Raw genomic sequence first — 16,875 nt, forward strand, 5'->3', positions numbered from 1 at the left:
CTGACATCGAGAGCTGCCCTGGCACGATGCAAATAGAATCCCAGAATGGTTTGGGTTGGGAGGGACATTAAAGCCCACCCAGTCCCACCCCCTGCCATGTGCAGGGACACCTTCCACTAGCCCAGGTTGCTCCAAGCCCCATCCAACCTGGCCTTGGACACCTGAATGCTCAGAGATTAAATTCTTAATCAATCCTGTCATTAGTTCCACTTCCCCACAGGTCCCACTTACATTCATCACAGAGGGGCCCTTCCCTGGTCCCCCACTGGAAGCCCTGCACGATGCTGTCCTTCACTGAGCCCAGAAGGGACTTGTCCACCTACAGACAGACAGACAGACAGACAGACAGACAGACAGACAGAGAGACAGCTTCAGAAACCAAACCTGCACCAGAAGCAGTAACAGACCCCAGTTAAAAGCCAGTTCCTAAAAGAGCAGCAATGTTCCCCTGTACCCTCAATGTCCACCCCTCGCTCTCACAGCTCAGGACCATCGACTTCAGAGCTTGGCACCCCAGAGCTATAGATTAAGGGTCCATATTTTGGTGCCCCTGAAAGGCAGGCCCATTAGCTGACAAGTTTTAAGACATTGGCCCAAACAAATAACAGCTGTGGTGGGGAAAGTGCAGCAGGTCTGAGCTGTGGCAAACAATGAGCAGCCCAACTGCATCAGGGCCTTGCTGGAAGTTCTGGGAGGAGTGGGAACCTCCTGGCACCACGGGACAAAGGTCTCACTGAAGCATGACCCCCCCCTCACCTCTGAGGGCAGTGTGTCATCTACCAGGATGTTTGGGCCAGTGGCATCCGGCCCAAAGGCCCAGATGGAACGGGCAGCCAGCAAATCCCAGTCGTACTTGGTCTGGAAGAATTCACCCAGCTTCTTCCTGATGGAAAAACAAGGGAAGAAATTGTAGGAAACAAGTATCTGACTTGCACTCATAATGTATTTGCAACCCTGCTCCCTTCAGTAATAAAATGGTCTCAGCTTTTACCTGGAACAGTCCATTTCCTGGGGCAGGGATGCTCATGGACAGGCTGGCAGCAATACCAAACAGGATCCCTGCCTGACACTGTGCACCCTGTAGATCCCAGCATTCCCTTTTCTCCCCAGTTATTTGCACCTAGATGGATTCCTGCTCTCCCAGATCAGTCATACCTGTTCCACGTTATCTGCACCACTTCATTCTCAATGTCCTCTGCCAGTCCCTTCTCCAGGGGCTCAGCGATCATGGTGATCTTGTTCCTGAGGAGAGACAGTCCCAGTGAGGGCAGAGAGCGATGGGAATGGAGCTACTGGGAGGATCAGGCACTGGCAGCCCCTCAGGACAAGAAAGACGTTGAGGGGCTGGAGCGTGTCCAGGGAAGGGAACGGAGCTGGGAAGGGGCTGGAGCAGCAGGAGCAGCTGAGGGAGCTGGGGGGGCTCAGCCTGGAGAAAAGGAGGCTCAGGGGGGACCTTCTGGCTCTGCAACCCCCTGACAGGAGGGGGGAGCCGGGGTAGGGTCGGGCTCTGCTCCCAGGGAACAAGGGACAGGAGGAGAGGGAACGGCCTCCAGCTGTGCCAGGGGAGGGTCAGGTTGGATATTGGGGAAAATTTCTTCACAGAAAAGGTTGCAAAGCCTAGCACAGGCTGCCCAGGGCAGTGGTGGAGTCCCCATCCCTGGAAGTGCTCAAAAAATGTGTGGATGTGTCACTTGAGGACATGGTTTAATGGTGAACATGGTGGTGCTGCTACATTGACTGTTGGACTTGATCATCTTAGAGGGCTTTTCCAGCCTTACTGATTCCATGATTCTGGGGCTCTACAGCTGCCCCCTGCCTCCAGCACAGTTGGGCTGATGAAACCATACGTGCCTGTTGCTGTCACTGTCTCCTTGTAAACACAGACCAAGTGCTCAAGAACCCCCAACACCACTAACCTGTCCCCAGCACAGGTCATTCCATGTATCCAGAAGGTCAAAGACTCACCTAAGACTGGGAACAACCTGGTCTGGTGGAAGGTGTCCCTGCCCTTAGCAGGGCTTGGAACTGGATGGACTGTAAGGTCCCTTCCAACCCAAACCATCCTTTGATTCTGTGAAGACTGGAACCCCTCTGTTCCCAGAAATCAGGCTGCCAACCATGGAGAGAGTATCAGAATAAAGGAGGGCAAGAAGAACCAGAAACCATGGGGGAACAGAGGAAAGCCATCTTCAGCAGACCTTGATTCCCCTGAAAATTCAAGCATGAAAATGTCCCATGCTCTCACATCTCCAAGGGCCCAGGGCATCACCAGGAAGGCACAAATCCAAGATTAAGTATGGACACGAGAAGACAAAGCTTTTGCTCATGAAATTGTTTGGGGAGTTACTGAAGGCAGCACTGGGCTCTGTGGCAGCTGCTCCCAGGACAACTCCCAGTCTGGGAAACACCCACAGAACTGCTGAGAGAGTGGGACAGGTAAAGAGGAGGATGTGGATCTGTATTCCCTCCATTCTGAGAGCTCCCACAAAGCACAGGAACACCCCTGGGACTCCAGTGTGTTCCTGAGTTCAGCTCAGCTGGACACTTGTGTGGACAACAGCCAGAGGGAACAGCCCCCCTGCAGGGGATGGACCCTCCCTCTGCCCCCCTCTGCCCCCCTCACCCACAGCCTCTTACTTCTTGTTGGGGGTCTCAGCAAAGCACTTCAGGGAGGACGTTTCCACCACTGTCTCACAGAATGTCACCACTGGATCGGCCACCTGGAACAACAAGTGTGTTTTCAGTCCTTTTTTGTTTGTAAAGAGACTGTTTGAAAGCCCTGAACACCTACAAGAAAAAACTGGTTCACCTGGCAGTGTTTTGTGCATGAACCACTGAGGCTTCACAGGCAGCTCCACTAATTCCTTCACTCAAATGAGACAGGAAGATTTAAACCTGACTCCAGGCATGAAAAATTCTGCTCAATTTATTTATTTGGTGCTAACCAAGCAATGGCTGAGGCACAGGAAAAGGCTAGATTATGGAAAACTCTTCTCTAAGACAATTTTCAGTCTCTCAATCCCATTGCTGTGACAGTCAGGCCGTAAGAGGCACTTCTGCACCCCAACAGCCCTTTTCTTTTTTTTCCCTTTTACAGGGATGTGACAAAATCCATGTTGTATGTTCAGGTAGGTTCATTTTCCCATCCTTCTGAGACAGGGGAACAAAGCCCTGGTTTTCCAGGGTTTCCAGCTGGGAAAAGCCCCTCTCTCACCCCCTCACCTTGATGTCAATCTCGGAATACATCTTGCGCAGGTCGTGCATCACACAGTCCAGGTACAGCTCTCCTGTCCCCAGGATCACGTGCTCCCCAGACTCTTCCACCTGGAAGAGAAGAGAAGGGTTCAGCTGACAACATTCCTGCTCACAGCTCCTGCCTCCCAGGCTCCTACTCAAGCCTGAGGAAGGATCAGCTGGTTGGGATCAGAGCATCCCAAGGAAAGCTCCTGCAGCCTTTTCCAGCAGGAAGTGCTGCAGAAAGCTGCTTCCCTGGCACAAGGGGTGTTTTTCTGCTGGATTTATACTTTTCTGCTATTTCCACATAATTTATGAGATCAACATGCAACAGCATGAAAAGACCCACAACAAACATAACAACCCACAGTAAAAAATTAACTACTTTTAAGATCAGCCCAGAAGTTGCCCCCACCACAGGCTGAAAACAGTCACACAGAGAATCATGGAATAGGCAGGGCTGGAAGGGACCCCTGGAGATCATTTAGTCCAACCACCCCCAGCAGTACCTTAGTTGTAAGGGAGGGGTAACTCTTGTTGACTTTCCTGAGACCATCCAGCATTTTGGGGAGCTCTGAGGGGTTCACTGGCTCCACTGCTATTTTGATAACAGAGGTGGTGTTGAACTTCAAGGGTCGGAAGATCTGAGCCTGGAACCAGAGAGGACAAAGAGCTGAAAGTGCATCACAGAAGCCCACAGGTTGGACACAGCTGCTCCCTGTCCCTCAGTGGCTCTTGTGCCTCAGCATCAGGGCCATGAGGATTCTTCAGCCTCACCAGGGGAGCTTTTGGGATGCCCTCCATCACCCTGCCTCCCCATAAGGCTGGGCAATGCCAGCCATGCAGGTACCTCCTCATTGCCCCGGGGCTCTGTCACGGTCGCTGTCTTCACGATGGGCTGGTCCACACCCTCAATCAGCACCCAGTTGCCAGCAGGAACCCTGTTCACCTCAATGTGATACCTGCAAGGCAGGAGAGCACCACTGCAGCCTCAGGCCTTCCAGTGCCCTCCTCCTCCCTGTCCCTGCAGCTCTCCCTGCCTCCCAGCCCCTCACCTGACTCCAGGTGACTCCCCTCCCCAGTGAGCCCCTTGCCAGAGCTTTCCATACCTTGCTACCGAGATCCAGAGGCGTCCGACGGTGCAGATCTGGGAATCCTCCTCGTCTTCCAGGGTGTAGTTTTCTCCAAGGACCTTCACAGGCTGTCCAGCATGAATGGTGCCACTGAGCACCCTGCCAAAGGCGTGGAACTGGACACCATCATCAGTGCTGTACATTTTTGTTGTGTGACACATCAAGGGACCCTTCCCGTGACAGAGAGAGAGAAATGAGCCTCTTCCAAAGCACAGACAAGAAACACACACAGACCTGGCAGGACTGGACTTTGATGATCCTTGTGGGTCCCTTCCAACTCAGGATATTCTATGATTCCATGATTAGTGTATAAAAGGGATTAATGGGCTGGAATTTAGGAATACTTCTTTTGATTTACCAATTCCTTCATTTCTTCCCACTGGAGGCCCTACATCTCCTTGCCCTGTGTGGAAACCCCTGGAATGACCCTGGTGGACTGTTCTGGAGCTCCCATCCCTCCTCCTGTAGAGCAGCAAACGGTTGTTGGGACAAAGCCATGAGCAGAAATGTCACCTGCTGGCCTGCAAACCCGCCCAGGGCAGAGCACCTGAGCCCCCACAGACCACAGCCTCCAGTCCCACAAGGTCACTCCACCCTGGTGATGTGGTGGCAGTCACCAGTGTGGAGTGTTATGTGGATAATCACAACTCATTAAAATAAGAGACTCATTTTCTCTGCAGACATCAGAGCAAAAGTCACAGGCAAATTCCTCCCTCAGCTGCCGGCGTTGGTGGCTCCAGACAACTCCGAGTGACAGCTCAGTGCAAGCTGTTTGAGGAGGAAGGTTTTGCAGGGCTTTCAGAGGAAAGGTGCTGACTAACTAATGCAGGGTTATTTTTATCAGCTCAGTTCAGATCAGTTTTCTCAGTTTGGGAAGAGAATCAAACTTCAAGGAAAAGGGACAAAAAGGCAACAAAAGGACACAAAACCACCCTGCAGCTCTCCCACGTGCTCTGGAGTCCTGACCTAGTCCTGTTCTTCTCTGAACGCTGTCAAACAATTCCCTCTCTCCAGGGCTGCCCTGGTAGGCAGCTGAAGCTCCTCGGAGTGAGGAGGTTTGTGCCAGTGTCGGATGAGAGGTTTCAGAGTGCTGTGAGTGAAATCTGTGCAGATGGCTGGCTGGGAGGCAGCTGCCCTGTGAGGGCAGGGAGAGCAGGGCCTGTTTGCCTTGGGTTTGGACACTCAAAATAAACACAAGTTTCCTTACGTCGGGGTCACATTCACTCATGGCCTCGCCCAGGTCCGAGTCCACGCCGCCGGTGTAGGTGTGCTCGATCTTCGTCTTGGCCCCCACCTTCGGGGAGGGGATGTGCTGCACACACATGTCCACGAAGCCTGGAACAGGGACACTTGGTGAGGACAGGATTAACCAGTGTGGAGGAAAGAAATAGATCCCACAAGCACAAGGCAAAGCCACTGTGACCACAGCGCACCCACAGCAGTGGGGAGAGGTGAGCGGTATCCTGTGGGCAGGGGGTTTAATGGTTTATATTTGGAAAGCTCAGCAGGGTCTGTGCAAGTGAGCACCCCGTGGCCAAAATATAGCCCTTAACTGTTGGTGGGAGGTATTGGGGTACAGGGAAGATTGTGGAGGGGAAGACAAACAGCTTTTACCTGTGAACTCCCCAAAGAACTTCTTGCAAACCAGCCGCAGGAGGGGCCGAATGTTCAGCTTCAATTCCTCTTTGGTCAGGTGGATGCCAAGTTCATCCAGGGTCCTGGGCAGGGTCGTGTCCACATCCCCCACCACCTGCAAGACAAGAAGCCCCACTCTCACTTCAGTGGGGGGATCCAAGCCAGTAACTCCCAGGTGCAGGTTCACACATCACCCACAGGGATCTGGACCTGCACTGGTTTAGAGCTCACGCCAGAGCCAGATGGGTCAAATCACAGGATCATGGAATCATTAAGGTTGGAAAAGCCCTATATATACACAACTACTAGACCAAGTCCACTACTAATCCATGTGCCCAAGTACCACATCTACATATTTTTGGAACACTTCCAGGGATGGGGACTCCACCACTGCCCTGGGCAGCCTGTGCCAATGCCTGATCACCCTTTTGGTGAAGAAATTTTCCCCAATATCCAACCTGACCCTCCCCTGGCACAGCTTGAGGCTGTTTTCTCTTGTGCTGTCCCTTGTTCCCTGGAACATGCTCCCCCCTCCAGTCAGGGAGCTGCAGAGCCAGAGGGTCCCCCCTGAGCCTCTTTTTCTCCAGGCTGAGCCCCCCCAGCTCCCTCAGCTGCTCCTCATCAGACTTGTGCTCCAAGTCTTTGCTCCAAGTCCAAGCACTACCACTTGGCTGCTATCAGGACACACCAGGAACACTAAGGGCAGTTCCATTTACTGCAAATACAGGGCTGCATTTGCAAGGAACAATTGTTATGGAGTTTGTCACTGCTGCTCTGCACCCCCAAATCAGCCCTTGTGAAGATCACGCTGCAGAATGGGACAGAAGAGTCCCACAGGCACCAAACTTGCCACCCAGTGCCCAGGCCCTGACTGCTCCTGGCTGGAGAAAGAGAGAAAAGACAGGAGAAAGAACTACCACATACCTGAGCCAAGATCTTGTACAGGGGCTCCAGAATGAACTCCACAAAGCTGCGCTGGGAACTGCTCGTCGGGGCCTTTTTGGTGAACTTGCGGCTGTTGGAGACCAGGGGAGACATGAGGAGCAAGAACTGCAGCCTGGAACCACCCCTACACGGCCTCTGCTCCTGCCAGGTTATCCTCTTCTCCCTCCTGAGCCCCAGGAAACTGTCAGGGCCAGGCTTACTCCAAACAAAGGCCAGAGGAGCCTCTCTGCTCCTGCTTATGGGATTCAGGAGGACCACGTGGATTCACACCAGGCAGGAGGCCTGACTCAACCCTTCCAGATAGTACTGCATCACAGGAGCAGGTTGGAATGACCTTGGGTGGTCATCTAATCCACATTTTACAGGGAAAGAGGGAAAAACCCAGGAAAAAAGTAACAGACATTCAAACAGGGTTCTTACGTCTTCGGGTTGAAGTAGATGTCACCCCAAAGCCGCTTGGCAAACTCCTGATAATTGATGTCTCCTAAAGGGAAAAAGCAAATGGCAGAATCAGATGTATTTCTCTCAGCTTGGAAATCTTTACTTTTTGGCTTTTAAAACAGCCCTGAGGATTCGATTTAATGAACTGATGCTGGTGAGTGAACGCCAGGTCCCAATTCTGGGTGAAAGATTAAGCCCTGACCTGGGGAGACCAGGCAGAGGTGAGGAGAAACAGCCCACTGAGGATGTCCCCAGCAGCCCAGGGACACTGAAGTTCACAGACTGGAACACTCCAGCTCTCTCAGCGACCCAGGAGGTCAGAGCTGAGGAGCACTGGCTGCCAGACACTGCGCTGCAGGAGCCCAGCCACATCTGCTGCACTTCCAAACGGGAACGCTGTGCCTGACACTGCAGTGCCAAGGTGCTGGGCTGCCCTCCACCCCTCAGGCTCAGCACCAGCATTTTCTGTCCTGCTGAACATCTCCAGGTTCCTCTCTCTTTCTCAGCCAAACACGCAGTGCTGAGGGAACAGAGCAGTGCTGGCTGTCACGGTGAATTTACAAATAACAGGACACGGTGAAAACCTACAGCAGTTTCCAAACAAGCTTTGGCTGTGGGCAGATGTGTGAGCACAAGGAATTTTATGGTGGCTGTTATTTGGACACTTAAACCGTTCTAACTCCTGTCAGCTGATGTGTGGTGGCTGCACACACAATCCCTGATGACCAGAATCCAATATTCCCGACTTCAAGTACCCCACCAGCTCCTTCTTGCCCCACATGGGTGGCATCTCCTGCTGACTGTGCTCTTCTCAGCCCCCCCAAAGATGGGGTCTCATCCCAGCAGGCTCTGAGTTAACGCTGTGACACCCAGGGAGCTCATTTACTGCTCCAAACTCCCTGACAGTCCTGACACTCCGGTCCCTGACCTCTACAACTTCATCCTCCCTCAGGCCAATTTCTTTGCAGGAGCTGGGCCAGCTGCTTTACAACCTCCTTCTTCCCCCCCTCATGGCTCCTACAGATCCCTGAATTCCCCAGTGGGAGACTTCAAAAACCTGGGCTGTGCAGCTGCTCGTGCCAGCACAGAGCCCACTGCTCCACACAGCAGATTGCCCTGAGTGGGCACCTGGGGAGCAGGAAATTACATCAAAGACAGAAAAAGACAGTTTCTTAAAAAAGAATGAGGGCAAGAGTGCAAAACCTTGTGGGCCAAGCTTCTGCCCAGCTGCAGCCGAGTCTCAGACTCCGGAGAGTTTTGGGAAAAGGCAGGAAGAGCTTAACTGCTTCTCTCCTGAGCTGCTGATAAGGAGGCAAAGCACGACTCACACACCTGCCTTCAACTGCCAGAGCAGGGCTTGTTATTCCTGCTTTAGGGTACGTATAAAATCTTGGCTTCTCACTCAAGAAACATTTATCAGGAGAAAATACCCAGCTAAAACTGTATTTCTGCTTTCTGCCCTCCAAGGCTCAGCTCTGCAGTTCCTCCCATGTCCCAGCAATTCCCGAACACAAACACTGGCCATCTCCGTGCTGGGAAAGCTGCAGGGCTTAGAAAACCTCAACAAAAAAAGGTTGGGGAATGAGATGTTGAAGTGCACCAGGTTTCTGGATAATCCTCACCATATGTGTCTGCATAAATCTTTGCAAAAGACCCCAGCGTGAAGCAGATGCTGTACTGCGAGCTGGAGAAACACACGTTCCCCAGAAGGGGAGACAGCACCAGGTTCTCGTCAGTGGAATACATGCTGAGAGGAGGAAAACAAACCCAAATCAATGTTATGAACCAAAGGAGACACTCCAACCCACCTCCCACACCCAACAGCAGTATGTGACAGGCAGGGTTCCTGCATTGCCAAGCAGCATCTTTAAGCTGCAGCTCGTTCGCCATCGGAATTTCAGGGTCAGGAACATTTTCTGCCTAGAAACTTGAAAGCATTAATGTGCAAAGATTTAAAGATCCTGGAACTAAAAAGTTACCAGCACAAGTGCTTTGGATTTTTTTGTCTGGGGGAGGTTTTCTTTCCCTAAAAAAAGCATCCAAGTTGGTCAACCAAGTAAGGGAAAAGATAATACAAGGACAGAATTTAATCAAAACAGTTTTAATGAGCTCACGGGCAAGCCAGGATGAATTACCCTCCTCCCAGCTGCCTGATGCCACCACACACTGAACAGAGACAAGCCAGGAAGCCCATGTGCAAATCCACATACATTTGAAGGGCAGAAGGTTGTTAAAGAAATTCCCTGGATGCAGAATACACGGAAATGATGCATGGCTACCAAAATGTCCCTCCCTTCCCTGAGCAGGGCTGGCAAGGAGATTTGATTATATCAGTATCATATCTTTGTTCAGGGGTGGGAACAGCAAGCCCTTCTGGTTTTTTAGCAAATATTTAGGAGCTTTGAGACATCTCAACCTCCAGTTTGGGATACAATCTGGATAATTTCTGGATAATTTGAGATATTTGGGAACACAGAAGCTCATTGCTCTGTCCCTACTTCTTAATGGAGGACAAATAAAATGGGGGGGAAATGAAATCCCATGAAGCTTGTCAGGAAGAGCCTATCCTCCCTAATTCAACATATTGGCTGAAATAAATTTCCAATGGTTCTTCCTGCCCCATTTTCTCTGATTCAATGTATCAAGAGACAAATTAATGGGTTTTCAGGCATACACAGAGAGAAGCACCTGCAGTGGGACAGGGACACAAACCCCCTCACCTGATGAGACCATTAACTTCATCTACAATGTGTCTGAGTTTGTAATAAGCATCTGTTGGGGGCAGTTTGAGCTCCAGGATGAGCCGGTCGATCTTGTTGATGCACACGGTCACTGCCAACCTCTCCTGCACCGCGTGCTTGATCAGCCGCTCCGTGTTCAGCATCACCTGCAGGGAACAACCAGCTCAGAGCCCCAGGAAAGCCTCCATGAAATGCTATCTGGGGCGTGAGGGGCAGCCAGTGACCCCTACACTGCTGCCAGGCTGCAGAAAAGCCCAGGCTCAGCCACCAGCGATCAGCTAATCCTCCTGAAGCTCAGAGATAGCTGCTGACCCAACTGAATTCCTTGAATCCAAGCCTGTGGACATCTCTGGTATAAATAACCTGCTCAGTTTTAGGTATCATGGGGATGGAGATGCACACAAGTTGAGTAATCAGCCTACAGGCCACACGAATCACATCAGCCTGGACATAGGAGCCAGAGGCATCACTGCCTGTTTGGACGGAAAACTCACTTGCCAACCCGTCCTCCAAAAAACCTTCACCCCGGCAAGCTGAACCCAACCCAGGCCTTCATGCTAAGGCAGGAGCAGAGACTCCAGAGAAGAGATGCTGAGGATCACGCCTAGGAGAAGCTGGCACTCACCCCCTCAGCTGCATCGATGAAGAGCACGACACCGTCCGAGATGCGAAGGCCGGCTGTGACCTCGTCGGAAAAATTGACATGACCTTCAAAACCACAGAGAGGTGGTGAGTGGAGGCAGAGAAAGCCTTGATGTAGCAGCACAGAGGGGGGGAAGTTCTGCAGATTCCTGTGGTTGCTGGTACCCAGGGAGGTAGAACAGAGATGGCTTCCTCTCCAGACAGGGACCCGGGAGCAGCTGCCAGAGCTCCCCATGGGGATTCAACTTCAGCTTTAATGATTTTTTTTGAGAATATCCACAACAACTTGTTTAACAGGCACTTTTCCTCACATTTGTTACTGTTTTTCTCACAGCTCTTTGCAAGTACTTCAGGAAAAGGAGGAAGATTTCTCCTCAGCAAAGACAACAGATGCCTCTCCCTGCAGCCTCCTCCTCCTGCTCTAGCCTCCCTCAGCCTGAGCTGTAGCTCAGCAGATGTGTCCCAAGACCCTCTTTCTTAAAGTTTCTTAAAACAAGTTGATCTGTGATTATGTTCCCTCCAGAAGAGCCTGTCAGAGGCTCAAGGGAATTTGCTGAGTCTTGCTATGGGGCAACAGCATTTGAGCAAAGCACAATCCCACTGCAACACCAGGAAAAGGCAATTTACCTGTGCTGTTTGTATTCTGGAGTGAAACACCCTTTCAGCCTCATCAGCCCTCAATCAGGCCAGCTAATCACAAACACAGGCCTGACTTATTCCTGCCCATGGCAGGGGGTTGCAACTAGATGGTCTTTAAGGTCTCTTAACCCCAAACCATGCTGTGACTGTGTGACTAAGGGCCACGTGCAGTTGTTACTGCTGGAAGTGACTTCAGAGGAATGAACTCAGCTAAAGGCTCAGGACCAGGCTGGAATCAGCTATAAAAAATATAAAACAAAGCCAAGTGGTTCCCAAAGCAGGATTTTCAGGATTGCACAATCACCTGGGGTGTCAATGATGTTGAAGAGAAAAGATTTTCCTTTGGTGTCTGGCAGAACAATCGTCACTGGGGTGCTCTTGATCCCCACTCCCCTCTGAAACACAGGAAAGCAGGATTAGCAGGTCAAAAGTAAATACAGTGATCACCATGTGCAGATGTAGAAGGTGACCAAGCAAAAATCAGAAAGATGGAAAGAAGTTAACATCCATCCAGGACATGCTGTTACTCCCAGGGAAGGAATAACGTCAGATCACTGCAGTACCCAGTCCAGCTGCCCCAGTTGTACTGGTTCATACTGGTGAGCCACCACTGCACTGATGCCAGCTGAGGAGGCACAATATGCAACACCAGACAAAGAATGTGCATGTTTGTCTGTGCTTTCACCCTCTGCTGCTGCCAAGTTACACCTCAAAGTGCAAGACTTGATCACACTAAGCATAAAGTAGAGCGTTAAGATGAAGAGAAAAAAATGCTTCATAGGATTGTTCTGGTCATGACACAAAATAAACCTCCCACTCATGTCCAACCACATGGAGCCAGCTAAGGAAAAGGAGGAGAAATGTATTTATTTTGAAACAGTTTTTCTCCTCATCCATAACTGCTGCAAACCTCTTCCCCCTCTTTCTCTCAAAGCAAATAAGAGTTACCCACATGCTGGGGTGACTCTGCTGTAGGTTTAACATTACACAGTTTATAAATCATCCATGGAGACGAGGGTTGTGGGAAATGGAAGAAAGCTGGACCAGGGATCTTACTGAGGCAAACAAGAGGAGCAGATAAAGAAAATAACCAAAATGTGAAAAGCACAAAAAGGTGTTAAAATAGACAAGAAAACTGCCTACTGTAACTGAGTAAAGCATGAGACAACTGGATAAAATCGCTGCAAGACCACTCACCTCTTGCTCTGTGAACAATATATCAGTGTAGCAGAGCTGCAAAGGCAAAACAAGAGTCAGAACATCACATTTTGGTCTCAAATAATAAATCTGAAGCAGGACACACAGTAACTTGGACACACAGTTAAGGTGGTAAGTGACAGAGGCGGAGGTAGGACTGAGCTCTGGCTTTCCAGTCCTACGTTCCAGTCCCTGAATCACCTTGTCCCCAGGCACATGGGATGTAAAAGCCTCCCTCAGGGTGCAAAAGCCACCCCATCCCTGCTCCCAGGGCAGGGCAGGAACAGAGCAGGAGCTCACTCACATCCTGGTCATAGCGCTTCCGGATCTCCGGGTGCGTCTGTTCTATCAGGCAGTCGACAAAACATGTCTGGGAAAGAGAAGGGAGAGGAGGTGACTCCACTCAGACAGGGACAAACACAACCCCAGCCCTCCTGCAGCAGCACAGAGAACCTTGAGCACGTTATTGTAAAACCTACAGATTTAACCTACGAGAAAACCTACAAATTTCACAAGGGCCTGGAGGGATGGGCCAAGGGGGAATGGCTTTAAGCTGAAGAAGGGTTGGGTTAGATGGGATATTGGGAAGGCATGCTTCCCTGGGAGGGTGGGGAGGCCCTGGCACAGGTTGCCCAGAGAAGCTGTGGCTGCCCCTGGATCCCTGGAAGTGTCCAAGGCCAGGTTGGACGGGGCTTGGAGCAACCTGGGCTGGTGGAAGGTGTCCCTGGCCATGGCACGGGGTGGGACTGGGTGGGCTTTAAGGTCCTTCCCACCCAAACCATTCCATGATCCTATAAGCGAATCAGCAAGAGGAGCAGAAGGTGCTGCTGTGGACAGATGGCAAAGCAAACAACAGAGAGGTCACCATTACTATCACTGCACTTTGGATGTTCCCAGTACCTTGCCGTGGTGCAGGTGCCCACACAGAGTCACATTCCGGATCAGCTCCGAGTTGTCCATGAGATCTGCCAGGAAACTGGGGGAACAAAACACAAAAGACTGTTGGAGGCTCCTGCCGTGTCTCAGAAAAGCAGGTGCCATCTCAGCCACGCTTCCCATCCACGGTGCCCCCTGAATCCTCGCCAAACTCCCAGCCCGCCGGTGCCCTGCGGGGGAAGAATCCCACTTCCCAGATGGGGAGGACAAGAGAGTTGGAGTCCCAGACAGATGGCAGTGGGTGGGAGGAGACGGAGCCGGCAAAGCTGCCAGCGATGGAATATTATTGAATATTTTTCTTCTCTTCCAGTCAGTGCTGGAGCAAAAGTCACATCCATGCACTCAGATGATGAAGCACTTCCACTCAAACCGTGGCAGGCAGTCAAGTAAATCACCGTGCTGGATAACAAGCACCCCACAGAGCTTTGGAAGCAGCCAGGGGGTCCACAGACCATTAATTCTGATTTTCAGGTCTTAAAACAGTGACATTCCAGGGACTCAAGGAAACAGCAATGGAATTTAAGTCTTTTTGGAACCAGCAACCAAGCTGGGTAATGATGGGCCAAGTCACTTCTGCAGGGATCCTGGCCAAAAGATAATTGAGAGCCTAAATTGCCAACCCTAAAAAATAATGGGAGGCTATAAAACATGCAGCCACTGCCACAGGCCCGCAGAGAATAAGTGCTGTCAAATCACCTCCTTTTTAAACAGATTAAGTTTTCACTGATGCAGTAGACTTCTTAACGTAAAACATTTCGATTAAGAGCTAAAAAATACAGAAATCAATACTAACTCTGATTAAAAGCTTGCTAATTGGTATGAAAATAAGGCTGAATGGGAAATCGATACCCAACTCGCAGGTTTCTGGCAACGTCCCACAAGGAATTTCTCTGGGCCCCATCCTAACCATTTATATCAACAAACAGGGCCAAAAGGAATTAATTACAAATGGGATGAACAGCTCACACAGGGAGCAGGGAATCAGTGGATAATGACTGAGCCAAAGGAACTGCTGAGGAAAACCAGCCCCAGCAGCTCTTGGGCTCTGCTCTGGTTCTGCTGAATCCCCCTGGGCACCGAAAACAGCAGGGATGGACCCTCCCAAAACAGCTCTGGGAATTCCTGAGTGAGCACCAGCTCCAGGAACATCCTGTTCCCTCTGAAAAACAAGAGGCTGCTGGATGCCAAGCAGAGGGACTGCTCACACTGGGGCTGCTGCTCAGCCGTTCCTGTTTCTGGGATCCACACAGAGAGACCATTAAAACCTGGGAAAAGCTCTGACTGGCCATGAAGTGGCACATGGAGAGATGAGCCCAAGGACACTCCCACAGCTCCATCTGCTCATCCCAAACAGGGACAGCACAAACACACTGCAGCAGGGGACACGGACCCTCCACCCACCACAGCACACAAAAACGCTGATGCCAAGATCAGATTTTTAATAGAAAAAGCAAATTATGTTTTTTGTTCCACATCAAACTTGTGTGAGATGTTATCTTTAAGTTAGTTTGAATTTTTTTCCAGAGATTTTCTCCCAGTCCTGGTGTCCCAGGGGCTGCTTTGGGGTACAACCAGCAGGTACCACCACGCCCACGGTCCTGGTGACCTGCACAGAGCTCTGCACTCACCCAGCAGCATAAGAATTCCCAGTGGGAGCTCCTCCAGGATAGATGGGGTCTAATTTGAGACTGGGATCAACCTAAAATGTCCCAATATGACGTGTGCCACATGAATATTTAACAGGTTGTCCAGAGAAGCTGTGGCTGCCCCTGGAACCCTGGAAGTGTCCAAGGCCAGGTTGGATGGGGCTTGGAGCAACCTGGGCTGGTGGAAGGTGTCCCTGCCCATGGCACGGGGTGGAACTGGATGGGCTTTAAGGTCCCTTCCATGTCAAACCATTCCATAAGTATTTCCTGAGCCACAAGAGGCTCTGACTATGGAACTTTATCTCAACCTTGAGATGAGATTCCCCCTCTGTGTCCGAGCCCTGCCCTGTGCTGGAGAGGGAAAATGTCTGGGAAATGGTCTGTCCTGCATTTCCTTCCTCTTGCCCTTGGTTCAGAACCGGAGAAGCAGCTGCTGGGGTCAGTCAGACACCAAGCCAGAGCCCTCCAAAAATCTGCCACCCCTCCCAGCCTAGAGCAGGACCCCTCAGGGCAGGGGGGACCAGCAGTGGTGACAGCTCGAGCTGACCCCCCCAGCACTCACTCCATCTCATAGACAGTGACTGGCAGCGTCTGCTCCATCAGGGAGAACTTCTTGGTCTTCACGGGTTTAATAATGGGCTCTGAAACAAGAGAAAGAACAACAAACTGCACCCAGAGCCCCCAAACCAGGAACAACCTCCAGGAACAGGGAGTTTTGCCATCAAACTCCCAGTTTTCCAGCTGACAGATTCTCTTTATCAAAGCAGCTGCAGGAGAGGGTCACCGCAGGGCCCTTCCAACACAAATATTCCAGTGTAAAGGGATCAAAGAAGATGACTTAAATGTATTTAACTTCTCCTTAAACATCTTTCAAGTCTCTGCTGATTGCTGCTTTTCTGTTTGGGATTTGGAACAACCACGAGAGCCCAAACCTGCACACACCAGACAAACAGGAGTCTGTGTGTGTTCCTGGGGCTGTGAGGGGGCTCCAAAGGGGCAGCACAGAAAGAAACCCATTTCTCTCCCTCCCCACTCACCAGTGAGTGGTTGTGTGTCCTCCTCCTGCACGATGGTCTCCACCTCAGGCCCGTACACCTCCTCAGCTGTGGGGTAGTACTTCTTGTCCTCGTGGAGCACCACCTCCATGCCAGGGTGCTCCTCGTCGTGCTCCCCCATGTCATCGTCGTCATCATCATCCTCCAGCTGCAAACAGGGCCCACCCTCAGCTCAACCCCAGCCAGGGACCCACAGCACCCCACAGAGGTGCCCTGGGAGCAGCTCCTGGGAGAGCAGCACAGCCCTTCCTCAGGAAAATGAACAGCCCCTGGGCTGGCAGAGACACCAGCACAGGCAGGGACTCCAACGCCAGCTCACACACAACACAACACCCCCATCCCACACAGACCCACAGGAGATGGGAACTACCTCCTCCTTCCCCCCGTGGCTCAGCCCCTTTGCTCCCCCCCCTCCTCCTGCCCCCCTGGTGTCCCTGGGGTCTTTCTCTGCCTCCCCCCAGGGGGATCTGGCTCCTGATGCAGCCTCAGCTTCTGAGAAGACCCCGAAAGGGACAGGGAACCTCCCCGGGACTGGCACCACCACTCAAACCCAGGCCGGCTGCAGGAGCTCCCAGTCCCCACCGTGACCCCAGCGGGAGCTTTGCCTTCCCCTTCACCCCGGGCACACATC

At 51.6% G+C, this 16,875-nt stretch overlaps 1 protein-coding gene across 1 annotated transcript in view; it reads right to left on the bottom strand.

The window, feature by feature from the left end:
• EFTUD2 (elongation factor Tu GTP binding domain containing 2) overlaps nt 1-16,875 on the bottom strand; it is a 22,923-nt gene that overhangs the window by 3,868 nt on the left and 2,180 nt on the right. The window contains exons 2-22 of the mRNA XM_029963268.1: nt 16,227-16,410; nt 15,752-15,830; nt 13,508-13,583; nt 12,912-12,977; nt 12,608-12,643; nt 11,715-11,805; nt 10,755-10,837; nt 10,109-10,275; nt 9,011-9,135; nt 7,368-7,431; nt 6,927-7,017; nt 5,982-6,117; nt 5,575-5,702; nt 4,344-4,537; nt 4,085-4,196; nt 3,744-3,884; nt 3,223-3,324; nt 2,638-2,720; nt 1,156-1,242; nt 757-883; nt 211-319 (exon numbers count right to left, since the gene is read on the bottom strand). Of these exons, the coding sequence (XP_029819128.1) occupies nt 211-319; nt 757-883; nt 1,156-1,242; nt 2,638-2,720; nt 3,223-3,324; nt 3,744-3,884; nt 4,085-4,196; nt 4,344-4,537; nt 5,575-5,702; nt 5,982-6,117; nt 6,927-7,017; nt 7,368-7,431; nt 9,011-9,135; nt 10,109-10,275; nt 10,755-10,837; nt 11,715-11,805; nt 12,608-12,643; nt 12,912-12,977; nt 13,508-13,583; nt 15,752-15,830; nt 16,227-16,410 (2,281 nt within the window). The remainder of the gene's footprint in view (nt 1-210; nt 320-756; nt 884-1,155; nt 1,243-2,637; nt 2,721-3,222; nt 3,325-3,743; nt 3,885-4,084; nt 4,197-4,343; nt 4,538-5,574; nt 5,703-5,981; nt 6,118-6,926; nt 7,018-7,367; nt 7,432-9,010; nt 9,136-10,108; nt 10,276-10,754; nt 10,838-11,714; nt 11,806-12,607; nt 12,644-12,911; nt 12,978-13,507; nt 13,584-15,751; nt 15,831-16,226; nt 16,411-16,875) is intronic.

The sequence above is a fragment of the Manacus vitellinus genome, unplaced genomic scaffold (genome assembly GCF_001715985.3).
Source record: "Manacus vitellinus isolate BGI_N305 unplaced genomic scaffold, ASM171598v3 scaffold_100_pilon, whole genome shotgun sequence".
In the NCBI taxonomy this organism is placed as follows: domain Eukaryota; kingdom Metazoa; phylum Chordata; class Aves; order Passeriformes; family Pipridae; genus Manacus; species Manacus vitellinus.